The sequence below is a fragment of the Electrophorus electricus genome, chromosome 5 (assembly GCF_013358815.1).
Source record: "Electrophorus electricus isolate fEleEle1 chromosome 5, fEleEle1.pri, whole genome shotgun sequence".
In the NCBI taxonomy this organism is placed as follows: Eukaryota; Metazoa; Chordata; class Actinopteri; order Gymnotiformes; family Gymnotidae; genus Electrophorus; species Electrophorus electricus.
Window position 1 is genome coordinate 5031073 of NC_049539.1, and position 16497 is coordinate 5047569.

The 16497-nt window shown below is 42.6% G+C and overlaps 1 protein-coding gene across 2 annotated transcripts in view; it reads left to right on the forward strand.

Moving 5' to 3' along the window:
- Nucleotides 1–16497, forward strand: part of slc9a1a (solute carrier family 9 member A1a) — a 35104-nt gene that overhangs the window by 4808 nt on the left and 13799 nt on the right. For both annotated transcript variants that reach the window (XM_027019918.2, XM_027019922.2), the window contains exons 2-3: nucleotides 14547–15007; nucleotides 15253–15503. In XM_027019918.2, the coding sequence (XP_026875719.2) occupies nucleotides 14547–15007; nucleotides 15253–15503 (712 nt within the window). The remainder of the gene's footprint in view (nucleotides 1–14546; nucleotides 15008–15252; nucleotides 15504–16497) is intronic.

Here is a 16497-nt window from a genome sequence, read left to right on the forward strand (position 1 = left end):
CACAAATGGGTTGTGTTTGGTAGCCGGTCAGTTCCCTAATTAGCTGTTTCACACTGTGCTCATAATGTAATGCTATGTGTGGGTTGGTAGGGGGTGGAGCCCTCCTGAGGTGCCACATCTCGGGATGCCCTGGGGGGTGCAGTCGAATGTTCCATCCAGGCTGACATATGAGCTAACTGTCAAGCCCTAAGTGAGGTGAAGCACTTTGTACAAGGAAAGCTCTAAACTGTGCCGCCACGATGTGGCTGCTTTCTAGCATGAGAACCCGTTACACCTGAAAGGGCGGTTTGTTCTGCCTCTTCTGCACCCAAGTCCCATTCCTCCGGTCAGCAGCCGGTCTCTGGCTGCCTGCTGGCCATGGATGGCTTCTGCACCGGCGCACGAGCCCAATGGCTGACTGAAGCCAGAGACCCCGTGACATTCTTGTTCCTCTTGCAAATCAGGGTGAGAGGGGCCCGGGGCCCTCAGACAGTTGGTTGGTTTGTTCAGTTCTCATCATGTTCAGACAGACTGCTAAGGGAAGAATCCAAGTGCCTGCATCAGTTCTGCAGAAGCTATACAGACCGATCTGATATGATCCCCTAAGGCTTTCTGAACATGACCATCCTCTACCTGAGAGGAGGAGGGAGAGAGAAAGGCAGAGAGGGGAGGAGAGGAAGAGACAGTTATGCACACTGCTGGCACTTTGACTGCCTTCACTGTCATTATCGCTCCCTGGGAAAAAAGGATTTTGAGTGTTTCTGTTTTTGCATTGCCACTGTTTGCTGGACAAATGACTCATATGAGACAAGGGGAGACGGAGGGAGAATAAGGGAGAGATGAGGAGAAGGAGAGTGAGGTGAAATGGAGACCCACATGGTGCACTGAGCACAGGGAGGGAAGAAAATGAAATGAAATGAAAAGTAAAGTGGCATGAAAAGCTTGTGCTGGTGAAGCATGTGTATGCAAATGCCCCTGAATGTCTGCCTGTGGACGTGCTTACCTTGTATGCTGCCCATAGTACAAATGACATTAAAAAAAAAATCATCAAGCAGTTCTGTTTCCTCGTAGAATTTGTTTTCCTTTCAGCGTTGTGTTAGACAAGTTTGTTTGGGTGTTTGGTTTGGTATTGTCTCTGAGCCAAGTTATTATCTTTTATTATTAATACTATTCTGTTCTTTAGGTGTGAAACAGTTTCTGCTTCTGTAACTCACTTCTGAGTGTGGTTTATACGAGGTGCCATGTCACTCCACAGATTGGGGGTGGGAGACAACAACTGATATCTGTTCCAAAGAAGTTAAGATTGGGTATTTACAATAGCCGCTCTTAGTTTTAGTTTTAGTTTTGGCAAACAGGAAGCGTTTCGGTGTAGTGTGTAAGGATGCTTTTTAAAAATTATTACATATGGAAGATGGTTCAGTTTTACCACACTACCTTTTTACCATTTCCTAGAAAAATGTATCGACTTGTGTTTAAACATGCCTACTCATCCGTTCCCAAAATCGCAATGGATGCATGTCAGATTTCTGGCACAAGACATCACCTAGAAATTACAGGGGCATGACATTCTACTGAACATTTTTAGCAAATTTGCCTTAAATTGGGGAAGTACAAGTCACGCAATTGTTTGGCAGTGGCATTTGTAAAGTGCTTTGATTACACAGGCGACACAAACACAGACCATCACTCCCACGAACTGCTGTGGCTGACCTGAGAAGGCTGTAATTAATTCACTGTCTGTGAAGTAAAGCAATATCAGAGGTGACCCCAGGCAACTCTTGAGTGACAGCTGTACACATGATAAGCTTCACACAAAGTGTTTTTCCCACAAAGTCACACATTACATTGGTGTTGCAAACATATCTAGTTTTGTGTAGCACACATCCAACTTGTTTTTTAGAGCTTCCCTTAAATAGTTTCTCAAGGCGTTAACAAATAAAAAACAGAGCTGCCTTCTTTGGGTGGTGAATGATTAGCCATGGTGAACATGTCGTCAAATGAGTAGTGAGCTCATTAATATTACTAACCGTTGAGTTTCACGCTTTTGTAACTGGAGCTGATCGCCTGTTTTGTCATCACTTCCACCATTGCACTTCCTTGGGCTGGACCTTCTATTTATTACATCTTCCGTCAGCGAGGCCCTAACTCCAGAGCTCCTGGACTGCAGGACTTCCTTTCCCCGGACTGGGAGGTGTGGCATGGCTCACAGTCTCTGCTTCTTTCGTGGTTTGGATTGCTGCAGATACCCTGATGGATACCGATGCCTCTCCCTCCAGAAGTACTTGATTGGTTAAATTGAAACTCTGATGTAAACGGCATTTTTCGTTCCCGCTGCAGGTTCACCCTCAGTGTTCTTGTTATGCAGGTGAAACCTGAACCACTTGCTGTGTCAAGATTTATAAGCATAAATGTTTAATGTCTATACATTATTAATAACTGTTGGTATGTGGGTTAGTTCTATATGAACTTTGCATTGATGTTTAAATTATTGCTCATCAAATGATAAATAGTTTCTATGTGTTTTGGTAACATCATGTAATTTAATATTTAATATAAGAGACTTCACTTCAAATGGCAGTAAACAAGTGTGTTCACAAAACATAAACATGTTTGATCATGCCACATGAAAATACTGAAAATAAGGTTTTATAAAAACCTACGTTTTCAGGGGTCCATGTAATTTATCCGGTCAGCCAATGATACGAAGAAGGCATTAGCTGAACATTGGGTGCTGCTGCTCTGTTCACTTCTGACTTCACTTCCAGTCTGAGTTTCTGGATCATTGTGCTTTGTTTTGTTTCTGCTGTGGTGTCAAATGTCAACCAGAGGAATATGGCTTCCCCCTGTGAGTCCTGCAGCCTCTCAGGGTTTCTTCCTCCCGTTCTTAGGGAGGTTTACTTTGCTACTGTCATCTTTGACTTGCTCACAGGGGGCTTGGACTCGCACATCTGTAACTGATGTGTAACATCTGCTGTTGTAAAAAGTGCTGTGTAAATAAATGTGCTTTTAGCTGGCTGTGTGAGTTTAGTTGGCTATGCTGTGTGTTTTATGTAAGATGCACACATCAGTCAATCATGGCACTATGCCAGGTGAGCTCAGTTTTTACACAAGAAAATATCTTTTAGGTAAAATAAAAGTGAAAATGTTTCCATATTTTTTACTTTGTGGGTCATGAATGATGCTGTACTGGAGGCTCTGGTATCTGGATTTTTCCTTCCAGTTGCATCATTGTAAAGGGAAGCGCAAGCACCATCAAGCCATCAGTCGATAACGATTTGTTGCCAGCTGCATTTTAGTAGTTGTTGCAGTCCTACGGTAATGTCCATTAACATGAAACCACTTCTCTGTCAGTGGGGAATGTGATTGGACAGGCTTTCAGTTAGTTTGAAGATTTTTTTAGTTACCTTGTTTAAAGTCTTTCATGGTTAAATTCAGTATTCACTCAGCTTTCAGTATGTATTTGGTATAAAGGAATATATAACATTTTAGACTAATGAGTTTTTGCATATATATATATATATATATATTATATATATAAAATTCATGTTGCTCAAAGCAGAAGTCAGTAGGAAGCATTTCTGTTGTATGACATTTGTGGAGGCCTTGAGGGATTTTTACTGTTTTCTGGTCTGTGCCACTTTAGTGAGAGTGAAGTCATTCTTTAGAATATAGCATATCCCGCAGATGTCATCGGCAGTAGTCATTTACATAATAAAAGCCCTATGATAACCTGGCATCTGAAACTGCCCAGTGCCTCTAGCACGAGCTGAGTTTCCCAGTAGCAGTGAGGCATGGCAAAATGGTGGAGCAGGTGTCACTTTGAAAATTGGTCTGGTAGGTTAGGTGACACTGATGATGTAACAGGGTTGTTTAATTTGTGCCATTGGTCCAGCCAGCATGAGAGACTAGGGCAGAGTATGTTTCATCACACCCATGCTCAAGTTGTTCTTTTGGGGTGATTTTTGGCCAGTAGTTTTCCATCATATTCTAAGGTTTCCTGCTTAGTCCTCTTTTTTTGTTTTTGTTTTTTTGTTCTGTTAGGCTAGTTTTGTTATGAACCAATTTGACAAATGGGTCTTGGAACATTTTTGAATCCTAAACTGAAATGAAAATGTAGCCCATGTGGGCTATGACTGTTGACATATTCAGCAGCACCACCCCATATTGGCTCATATAGTCCATTACCACTGGTGTTGTTGGTGATGATTTTGCCCCCAGGTGTCGGTCACTCCCATGTATAAACTGCAAGGTTCTCCTGAGAGGTGTATTAGATTGTTGTGTGTGACCAGAACAATCAGGACTGTGATGAGATATGTGTGGATGTGGCGCTCCAAAACTTAACGCATTGTGTACCAACGTGGAGTCTCCACCGATTATGAGAACGTGACTCCTTTCTCCAAGGTGTGACTGCATCATTGAATCATTTGCGATCATTTGCGATCTAACGCAGTAACAGTTGATGTGGTTGGCAGCCATTGCCTCACAACAGGGCTGTGTACTTAAGCCCCTGCATGCAACTAATGGGTGCTGATAAGGAGGTCCTGGATTGGTGGTGAGATGTTTCTCTTTGTCCTACAAACAGCTTAAATATTGAGTCCCTTTTTAAAAAATACAATCTTGACTATATTTTTTTGAACAGGTTTCAAAGGCATTAAACCATTGTTAAAGTCCAGATGTCAGCAGTGTTCGTGTTAAGTGCTTGTTGCGTTCTTGTCTGTCACCTCACACATCACCTCGTCAGCTGTATCTGAACATGTAAAATGTGTTCTGTTGTTCATAGCCCTGTTCCACATTTCAGCTAAGAAATGTAATGGATCATGACATCCTTAGACTGACTGGAGGAAACTAGATTTTTATCTGTATTAAAACCCTGCACATTTTTTTTTTTCAGCTTCGTGCAGTATTTGCCATAAGCAGCACAAGCTGTGTTGCCCTGAACAAACATGTACAAAGCCACTACAAAGCAGTTCCTGTTTTCTGCAGTTACATCGACAGGTCTCTGTTTTCTCACTTTTCTTTGCAGTGGATAAATTCACCACGGCTAGTCATGAAACACTTCGGTAACTGCGCAAGCCACTTATGACCCAAATACAGTGATGGACTACACAGGGCGTATAGGAGCAAGTGGCTCCAAAGCTGCTGTGTTATCTGTTCCATCCTGCCTCCCCTTGTAGCTCACATTTACGTTTACAAAGTGACACTGATCTGTGGTGGAGGGAAGGCCAAAATCACCCTTAATCAAGGGGATCATAGAAATGCTCTGCCCCCTTCAGGTGGTCAGTGAAGAGGGTGGAGCCACACCACTTAACAATGCCATCCTAATACATCTGTATGGGCAGTCTCAGTCCAGTTCTCAGTTGACTGTCCTGTAACCTTAGCAAGTTTCTCAGCCCCAAAAGTGCGAGTCACCTGAGAGCTTGCTGACTACTTCAGCCCACCATGACTCACCGTTTCTACTGCTGGAGTCTATATCAGATTAGTTAACAATCTAAACCTAAACATATGCATGCCTCAAATACAGCCTGCCTGTTTCTTCTCTCCTGCCATGTTCTTCAGGAGTTTGTTGTTCTCTATAGGAACTACAGATATTGCAAGAGTCAAATGTGACCTTAAGGCCCAGTGTTGCTTAAAATGTTTTGAATAAACAGAATGTACTCAAAGAGACTTGGGATTATGCTGAGCTTCCTGATTTTGAGAAGGAGTTTCTAGCTGCTGTAGGCTGTTTGTTTTTAGAACACTTAGGCTAAGCTGTCTTCAGATTTTGCCCTGTGTTCTGTTATTTTGCATGTGCAGGCACCAGAGTAAGCAAGCGTGTCTTTGTGAGGAGGGCCTTTTTCAAAAGAGTTGAGAAAAGAAGACAGATATCAGTTTCAGTTAGCGGGTGCTCAGTGATTTCTGTTTATTCTTGTTTTTAGTTGAAGTGCATTTAATTTAACACCCTGTATTCACAGAGAGTGTGTGAAACTGTTTCATCTGGTGTGGGGATGTTGCATAAATATTGGAACTGACGCAGCAAACTAAAAGTGAGGTACCAGGAGCTTACTGCTGACATGCTCCAGGTAGGCCTACTGGCAGTGAATGCACAATCGGACATGAAGAGACATATTTATGTATTTATCCGATATATTTACTAGTATGGATTCAGTTATTCTTGTCTGTTGTTATGAGTTAAAGTGCTCAACAAACATTTGGACTTGTCCTCTTTAGAGTTATTGAGCTTGGTGAGCTGTGGTGTAAATCTCGCTGAATCTTTGGTCTGCTGAAGGAATCTGTAGGATTACCTGTTCTGCCTGGGGTTTGGAGCTGTACCTCAAACACCTGCGACCTGTTGGTGAGCTGTTTTCAATTTACAACGATCAATAAAGGATGTAATAGTTCAAAGAGACATGGGTATTTTTCATGTTTTGTTTTTAGAATCTTATTGTTTATTTTGCAAAAAATACATATGTTGTTAATACCTAACCTACAATGGTATTAAGATTTGTTAGTGGTTATTGTTAATATACAATAAATATAAAATGTGGAATAAATTATAGAGCTTGTTAATATTATTGATATACAGTATTTATAATGCAATATCTCATCACATCAGAGCACAGAACACCGCACAAATTCTCTTGAAGCTGTCAAAGCCAGAGAGAATGCTGGCGAAATCAGGGAAGTGGAAATTTTTTGACGATAAGAAAAATACATGGTGCAAAATACAAAATTATTGATATATGATGATCACTTGCATATACATATATATGCATGCAATGCTAGTGCTTACTGGGTAATGATTATGATTTATATTGAAAACTTTCATTTTATTGTTTTTGTATTTTAAACACAAGTTTTCAGAAACACCAACAAGCAAGTGAGGGGTATTCAGTACCACACAGTGCTACAGTACAGAATACATAAATTAGTTATTGGCACGTTTATCCTTTTGTCTGCAGTCATCCCTTAATCTGTCTACACATCACCACATCTTAAAGCTCAATGTGTGAACAGAGGTTTCAAGAGGTTTCAAAGCGCATTGCTGTCATCCTGGAACATCTTTCACAAATACCTCTCAAAGTTTTTTCCTTTTGTTCTTGAGAGGTCATTAAAAAAGTCTACATCAGACTCATGACGTGCTCTTAAACCCACAGAACTGTTCGCATCTTTGTTCTTATAATGATTAATCCCATTAGCCTCGTAAACTGAAAACGCTGGCCAGTTGTTCCCAATTAGCAGAAGTATTCGTTTCGCCAGTCCCCATATAAAGGCATGAGACTTCAAGCGTGACTTTGTTTATCAGTTGACCACGGGCTTATTTATTTTTGGGGCTCGCGCTCCCAACGTTAGATAAGGTTTACAATTATACCAGCAATAATTAAGCTCAAGGCAGACTTTAAAACGATTCTTTGAAGTTGTTTGATAACCTTTTTAGTAATGTTACCTAAGGGGAGCAGAGAAGGAGTGAAGCCAAGGCAGCGAGTGTGCAGCATCATAACTGTATCGGTTCACATGTTCACGTTCACTAATAGTAAAATGCCATTTTAGCCGGGTTACCTCTCTATAAATAAATGGGGGTGGAGTAGCTAACTTTGAAAATTAGAAAATCTTTGCACAAATATGTCAGTATTCAAATGTCAGTGCTCTTGAACTTGGATAGAGTCTGTTCTTATGGTAGAACAAATCCTAGATAAAACTTTGCTTGAATGTCAGAATCTTCATGAAACCAACATAAGTGGGTTTTGAGAGGAAATTTCTTAAGCTTGGTTGGTAAATGAGCCTCGAGTCCCTTGAAAGGAAAAAAAAAAAAGTGTGAAGTGTACCAGTCCAGTTCTGTTAATGTATCAGTGGACTGAAGGATGGTGGCAGTACAGGAGCAATGTAAAGGAACAAGCAGTTTTATGCAGGAGACGTGACTGTGGCAGATTTGAGACCCGCAATGCTAGTGGACTTCATTTTCCCCATTTCACCCCCCCCGTACTCCTTCATGCAGAAGAGTGGCCACTTAATCCAATAGAGAGCTCCCTGTCATTTATCTGACAGCTCTCCGGCCCTGTGTTTATCTGCCCCAGACTTGTCCTTTAGGCCTGTCCTCCCTCCCTCTCTCTCTCTCTCTCTCTCTCTCTCTCTCTCTCTCCCTTGCTCATTCCCCCTTTCATACAAACAGACCCCTGCATCTATATTGTGTTTTCTACATATTTCTCACCTGGCAACCAGTCGCAATCTCTCGTTGAGCTGGGAACGTTGAAGTACAGAATGAGGTGCTGGGCGACAGAATCGGTATTAGTCATACTTTCTGCTGGTGCTTGGCTGATACTAACACCACTGGGTTTCTAGATCGTCATGTACATGCGACTCCAGTGTCATGGTGTCAGCCATTTTGGGGAAGGGGCTACATATTTTAGATGCAGAACTACTTATTTTCTCCTGCCAAATTGTGAGATGACGTGGCAAGATGTGTAACCAATCACACTGGTTACTCTGACTGATTCTGCAGACTAATTGTACCTAAGCCAGACGTCACTGTAGAGTTTACCAGGGCTGGGTTTGAGACTGTCTGCTTTGTCTGAGAATCTCTGATGGTGTGGTTGGGCGTAACCGGATAGAGGGATGTGGAAACCCTGCTCCATAACCTGAAGAATCACATTCCTCGGCAAGGCACGGCATAAGTCTCCATTTGTTTTTCTTATGCATGATGAATAGCGCTGAGGTTTCCCACATTTTCCGCACTAGCCTCGCGGGATAGCTGTTGGCGGGATACAGGACGCCGGAGGGGAAGCTTCCACCGAGTGCTGATCGGTCTTTTGCCCTCTGTAGCGTTACCTACAGATACGATGGAAGCATTCATCAGGACTTTACACTGTGCAGCCCTGAGATGCAGCCACGTGAGGACACCACAGCAAATCTCAGACCGCTGTCTGAAAATCCCAGTAATCTAGACAGCGACAGTGCTGATCTAACATTAGTTTTCACCCTTTAATCTCCAGTGAACAGAGATGTGCAGGCAGTGACGAGCCAGCCTTGGGTCAGCAGATTTTCCTGAGAACAGTGATAAATAAATATGCTTTCAGTAATGGAGACGATGTCTGTCTCATGTCGTCCGCCTCATGCCACTCTTAAAATTTGAAGTGACTCGGGAGAGATTCCTGGACGACGTCTTTTTAATGCTGTGGGGTTGTAAACTCTTGAGTGCATTATTTAAACTGGCTGAGGTCAGGATTGTGTGGCTCAATCAGTTGTTTTTGTTTGTTTTAAAGTCAAGATTTTACCCAGTGGCTTGACTTGTGCACCCTGTCGTTCATTGCTGATCAACAAAACCAAAGCCAAGTGTGAACAGTGAACTTCACTGGATGGCAGGACGCCCTCGGGACCTTGTCAGATACAAAGCAGCTGCTGAAGAATGTGGCCAGGTCGTGTTTTGATCGAGGTGGACAAACCCTTGCCTGTTTGGCTTAGAGCCCCCTGTTCGTTACAATTTCCATGCAGCTTCCCTGGCTCTTTCCGCCTGTCTGGTGGCACTTCTATAGCCGGTTCTGTGTGCGTGGGCGGTGTGACTGCATTAAGGAAGACTAGGGCCCAGAGCGGTGGAGGGGACGGGGCCGTCCTTTCAGGAGTGCTGGCAGAGGGCGCCGATGAGTCACCCGCTCTTTTCTTTCTTTCTAATTCCCAATAAAGCAAGCAGGTCTACGGTTCTTTTGTGTTGGCATGGGAACAGCAAAGCATGGTGGGTAATTTTACTGTTCAGGCTCTGGTGGTCACACTCTTGATCAGCATCTTTCCCCCCCCCTCCTTCCTTGGCTTGCTCGCTCACCCTCTTACTCTTGAGCTCTCTCCCTCTCACGCTGACACTGTCTAATTATGATGTCTACTCAATTTTCTCAGACACTTGCTGTGACTACCTCTAACTCATAGATCTATTCTTATGTTACTTGTTCACTTCTTGGAGAGAGACACATTTGAGGTTCATCCTCAAACCTTAAACAGCAACCATTTTAAAATGTGCCCACGGCCTACTGCATCACTGGTCTAATACCTGGTTTGGAATCAGTCTTCTGCCCCGTTTATGGTGATGGTTATCTTAAAACTGATGCTGGATGAGTAATTCTGGTCTAAGAAGCTTTGCAAATATGTGACAAGTCCTTCAAGTTAAGAGGTTTTTAACCATCATCATTCCCACAGCTTGTGATTATAGTACACTCTGTGCTGCTTCATACCTTCAAAACTAATGTACAAGTAAAAATGCTAAAGTAATTTCTTTTTCATACAGAAAACAAGTCTGATTCCGTCGTATATCTCCAGTGTCGTATATCTAACATGCTATGTGAGTTTTGTTATGTGTATGTAAGTGTCCGTCCCTTTTAGTGCTTTCGTAACATAACAGAATAATGGAGTTTCTTCCTGAAATAGAAGCCATTCCCTGAGGGCCTCACGTATCCCTGACTCAGGCTTCTACAGAAGGCAGGGTGTGGGAGACTTTAGCCTGAACTTTCAAAGGGGCCGTGTGTGCGTGCGAGTGTGCGTGAGTGTATGTCCGTGCGTGCCAGTGTGTGTATATTCGTCTGATTGTTTCGTTGTGTGGCAGATGGGGCCTTGTATGGGTGAGTTGCTTCATACTTCCTCTACATTTCCACCACTCAGCTGGTAGCTGCTGTGGGCGCTTTTGTTTGTCTCTCTGCTCAAGGCGTACCAACTCCCATCTGTATGTTGAATGAGCTTCAGTAATTATTCACTTCAGTGCCTTTTGAATTGGAGGAGGAAAAAAACCCCAAAAAACCTTCACGTCCTTGTAATGTAATAATCATTTCTGATAGTCATGTATATAGACTGACATCTTTTACACAGATTCACTCAATCAATGCCAATATGCCTTCTGAATAATTGAATATAAAAGGGCTTAAATGCAATATGCAAATATCGTTTCTTCAACAGGATGTCTTGTCCTGTCTTACCTGCCATTTGTGCCAGAGTGGGATATTGAGACCGAATGCTACTGGCCTAAGAAGGGAGTCATTCAGCCATACACTGAACCATGGCTCAAAGTCTGCTGTATTCCTAGCCTATCTTACACTGGGAGTGTTGATTCAAGATCAGACTCTGTCCTTCTCTTACAGCTCTTTACGCTCAAAACCATAAATGTGCCACCATTACTCCAAATGATTAAATGTAAGTTTAAGTGCAAAAATGTGAATTTGCCTCATAGCCTTGCATTGATTGCAATTCTTTTTTTTTTTTTTTTTTTTCTTTTTTTTTTAGGGCTGGTGTGTCTGTAAACTGCTGTAATCTATGTTCTGGTTCTTGCTAAAGTCCGTCATTGTCCAGATCTTCTCCTGCCTGACGTTTGTCCCCGTTCCTGCAAAGACGTGCACTCTTAGTGCTTACACTGAAATTCTACAACTGAAGCATTCGTGACAAATATGGTTGAGAACTTTCCTCATGAGTTAATTCAGCTAGACCATGCGGAAAGTTTTTTGTATAGAAGTTTGGTGGTTAACTAACCCACACTGTTTTAGCAGTAACAACCAGGACGTACAATTTAGCTGAAATGTTAAGAAAATAAATTTACAGCATCTTTAAGGTAAGGAATCACTTCAGAGTGCAGTAGTGTTAGAGCTAAAACCTAGCATCTTTTCCTAACCTAGACTTCTCTGTAGACAGCGAGTTGAGTTAGGTGATGTGTTGATTTATGGCAAGGGTTGGGAAATTGCTCGTAAATCCGGCATGGGTTTAATCACATCATAGCAGAGTCGCTACAGAGCAGCTGTAATTGCTCTGTTTGAGATGATTTTGAATGTGCTGTATATGCAGGCTGTTCTGCACATGCACTTTGGCTCACCTGGCACAAGGACAAAAATACACTTTGTTTAAAATTAAGAAATAAGAGCTAATCTAAAGGGAGATCCACCTAGAATGTTAATAGGGGTTCACATTGCGGCTGTGCTGAAGTCCTTCTGCTGCCCAGCATGTGGCGTTTGCCTAAGTCTCTTCTTTTCCTTCGGTGGCGGGCTATTAACGTGTATTTAATCGAGCTTGTTGCCTCACCCAGTTGTTGGGAGAATCTGTTTAGCAGAACATGATTTATCCGCACAATTAACCACAGCACATAGAACAGCCACAAGGGGCCCTTTTAGTAGCAAAAGAGGATAGATTATACTGTGAGAACACTGTAGATGATGTGTGTGAAAGCTCTCTGTGCCGTATGGATGCAGTGCTTGGCAGGAGCCATGGAATCATGACTTTTGCTCTCTTTCACTAATAAACCTGAGACGAGCAGCATGATGCAGTCATGGCCTTTGGGCCATTGTGATGTAGCGTGGCATGAAATTGTGAGCAGCAGTCTTTGTTTGGGCCTGTTCCTCTCAAACATGTAAAGGTGTAGGCCTCCATTTTCTAGATGGAGAAAACTTTAACTTACAAACACTTAAAAAAAACCCATTCATTTCTGTCTGATAAGCAACTTGTTTGGGTTTCAAATAAGATTGCATAATGCTGAGAAAAATACTTTATTGCAATTTGATTGCCATATGCTGTTATGATATGCTTTGTATGTAGTAACGACATAAGATGTGATTCCTTAATGTGTTGTGATGAAGGATTGCCCTGCTGTATTCTTACCCAAACTATTTAAGCTTCTTGGATCATGAGTGGTTTGATTCATGAAAGTGCCCAGTGAACGTTCATCTATGGAATCTGAGGTTGGGCAGGATTGTGCAGCACAGGCAAAAAAGAGAAATACTGTACATAAGAGACCTCATGTGTTTTGCAACCTTCTGTGTGATCAGTATTGTGAAGACTATTATTGCGATATCGAATGGCAAATAATATCACACAGCCCTAGTTTTGCTGAACTGTGTTTGAGTGCAGTCTGGTCTGTCTGTACTGTGGCGTATGATTTGCAGATAAGCTGATGATTTGCAAACATACCGATCTACTTCACTGAGTTTCCACCAGCAAAGCATGTCTTGCAACTATCTGTTCATACAGCCACAGATGGACTGGCGCCAGATAAAGGCACACTACGTATGCACAGCAGGCGATGAATAACATTTAGCACACCGAGGCAGATGACGGGGTAGAGTCGTGCATGTTAAGTAGCCATGCAGTGTAATTAGCAGCAGGCTGCTGACCGCATGTTGGTCTGTGCCAATTGGAAAAAAATAAAAAATAATTTTTGGAAGCCCAGATCCCAGCTGGGTTTACTCCTGGTGTTGAAGGTATGGCTGTGTCATGCTGAAAATTCCACACGGTATCAGGTTGTCTACTGCAGTAAAGGGTTGTTGTGTTACCCAGTCCTGCTTCTAAGAAGGAGCCATTCACTCTGAAAATTTAGCTTCTTCCACAATCTCATTAACACAGGTTAAAGGTGGGAGAAGTAGACATGATATTAATATGAAATTGTATAACAGCATCACAGCTGAAAAGCTTCTTATTAGCAAAGTGATTTTTGTATGTTTCGGTGATGCTGGCGTTTACTCAGGGCTAACGACCTGGCATTAATTGGGCATTCAGCTTGGTGGTACGTGGATGTGTTAAGGAGTGGATGTTGTGCCCCCCAGGCTGTGGCTGGTGTGCGAGCCTGTGCCCTGGACACTTGTGATGCTAAGGTTCGGATTTCAGATTTTTCCAGGCGCTCTTTGTGCCAGGGATTAGGGCGTTCTCAGAGGGCTGCTTCGTGCCTAGGCGCCGGGCCAGTGCGACGGGTGCTGAGTCAGAGCTAGCGGCCCGAGATGCTTCTGGCTGGACTGGTCAGTCCAGCATTCGTGGGTGTACATGAGTGTGCTGGATTGGCCTGCGAGGGACATGCTTGCTTGCAGACGTGCAGAAGCAGAATGGCTATAGCAGATCTGTTAATGCTCTCTCTATATGTGTTCTGTCTAGCTTCTTTAACCTAAGGCCTCTGTGCACAACCTGTGAAGACTGGGCATTATCTATTGTACAGGAATAATTAATCAAATCTGTGGAGATTTGAATGTTTGGGACAATTACTAAATCATGCAGTTTTCCATGGGTTGGAAAAATGTTAATTACTAAGCTATGTTAAAAAACTAGGCTATTATCTAGACAGTCTTGTATTGTATCGTGTGGGTGTGTATGTGTAAATGGCTTGTTTGCTTTCTAAAGAAAACTGGACTAAGCTCATAAATTGACTTATTCAGAATAAGAAAATCTCCTGCGGTCATTTTCAGTGGGTTGACCTACCTGGTGTCACGGACATGTTGGATTAATGCGCATTATTGACTAAATAATTTAACGCGGTCTAGCTCACTTCAAAACCAATTAGGATGTCTGAGGTCTGTGCTCACGCATGCATCTTCCTATGGGTACAATGAATGAGGATGTTTCATACTCACACTCATGCTTCACTCGTACCGCCGTGCATTATCATCTTATAGTGTCTCTTCCTATTTTTTGTTAAAAATGCCATTGCATCTACTAGTGTGAGTCAGTCTGTACTAGTCACACATTCAGATTTCAGTTTTAGGGCAAGTTAAGGTTTGACAGATACATAATTATCACCCACACTGTGCTAGTGTCTCATTTTGCTGTTCTCTCTCCCTCTACCACTACCTCTCTACCCATCTGAACTGCAGGGTTCCACCTAATACCTCGCTTGTCGTCCATCGTGCCGGAGAGCTGTCTGCTGATCGTGGTTGGCCTACTGTTGGGGATGCTGCTCAAGCTCATTGGACAGAACCCCCTTTTGCTGAGCTCCAGACTCTTCTTCTTCTACCTTCTGCCCCCCATCATCCTAGACGCTGGCTACTTCTTACCCATAAGGCCCTTCTCTGAGAACCTGGGCACTATCCTCATGTTTGCAGTTGTAGGTACCCTATGGAACTCCTTCTTCATTGGCGGTGTGCTGTATGGGGTGTGCCAGATCGAGGGCACAAACTTGTCCAGAGTTACCCTGCTGCCCTGCTTGCTTTTTGGAGCCATCATTTCAGCCGTGGACCCTGTGGCGGTTCTCGCCGTGTTCGAGGAAATTCATATCAATGAGCTCCTACATATCCTTGTCTTTGGGGAGTCGCTGCTCAATGACGCCGTCACCGTGGTGAGTGCTCCAAGGCACACCCGTGGGGCCTGTGCTTGTTTGTCTGTTCTCCAAGACCAAAAGCAAAAAGAAACATCTTTTGTTTACTCAGGCATTTTGATGTATTTCACAGGGTCATTTTGAGAAATGTTGTGCTTTCTTATAAAATATTGTATGTTTGCAATCTAGAGCCTAAAAATGGCTTTTGGAGATCTCATGACAAGCTAGACGCATGTCTATAACCTCCTCCCACCTACACCTCCCAGGTGCTGTATCACCTGTTTGAGGAGTATGCACATGTGGGCCAGGTGACTTTTATCGACGTGTTCCTGGGCATCGTGTGCTTCCTGGTGGTGTCCCTTGGTGGCATCCTGGTGGGCGCCATCTATGGCCTCCTGGCGGCGTTCACCTCTCGCTTCACCTCACACATCCGTGTCATTGAGCCGCTCTTCGTCTTTGTCTACAGCTACATGGCTTACCTCTCCGCTGAAGTGTTTCACCTGTCTGGCATCATGGCGTAAGTTCCAGCCAATAGTTGGTATTATAAATTAAATATGTGATAAAAAAAAAAAAAGAAAAATCTATGATTTTGACAGTAATTAATTGTATATTGTAGTACACAGCAACAACATTTGTGCATGCCACTGACACTATGCTAACATATTTACTGACAGAACATATAAGATTGACACTATACTAGTATATCCTAGGAAGAGCACATCTGAGACATTGAATTTGGCACTGATGTGAAAAAATGCCTGTGAATTTATGCCCCCTCTGCACTTGTACTATATGTAGTTTGAATTTGATCATTAAAATCACTGCTATTTGTGGTTTACCCACTTTATGTAATTTTAGTTTGCAATTTGTTTCTAAATCATTGTTTCTAGATATTGTGATCAGAGTTAGTGCTAACAATAAGGTAACATTATTCTGTCGACCCCTATTGTAGTGATGATTAAAGTCATATCTTTGCAAAGATTATTAAGAAATTGGGGGTTGTATAGCATATATAATATGTATTAGATGTTTACGTATATTAGATGCATAAGTTTAGGAAAAGTGTTGAAGGAAGCAGTATTATCAAGGAGATGTTTGATTTGCCAAATCAGATGCATAAAATAAAAATACCTTGCAGTAAAGGTGCTGTCATGAGGACAATATTATATTAATAGTCTAGATTTAAAATGCCTATACTAAATCCAAGCAAGATGATTCGTAGTGACACATGCAGGCTTGACAGTTATGCAAGTTGGCCAAAGCAAGACTATATGCTTTGCTCAGGGGAGAGGAAACGGTGCTCACCAGAGCAGCGAACACTTATAACATGAACCTCAAGGGTTGTGGTCTTCTGCCTGTCAGGAAACCTGTGCTGCTTGCTTGCTGGGTCTGCTGTTGCATGTTTGCTTAGATCATCAGTGTCTTACATACTAAACTTTCTTTCTGAAAATGAATCATGAGGACCTCATTTCAGAAAACGGAATTCTGGATCCAGGTTTTAATGTGAATCT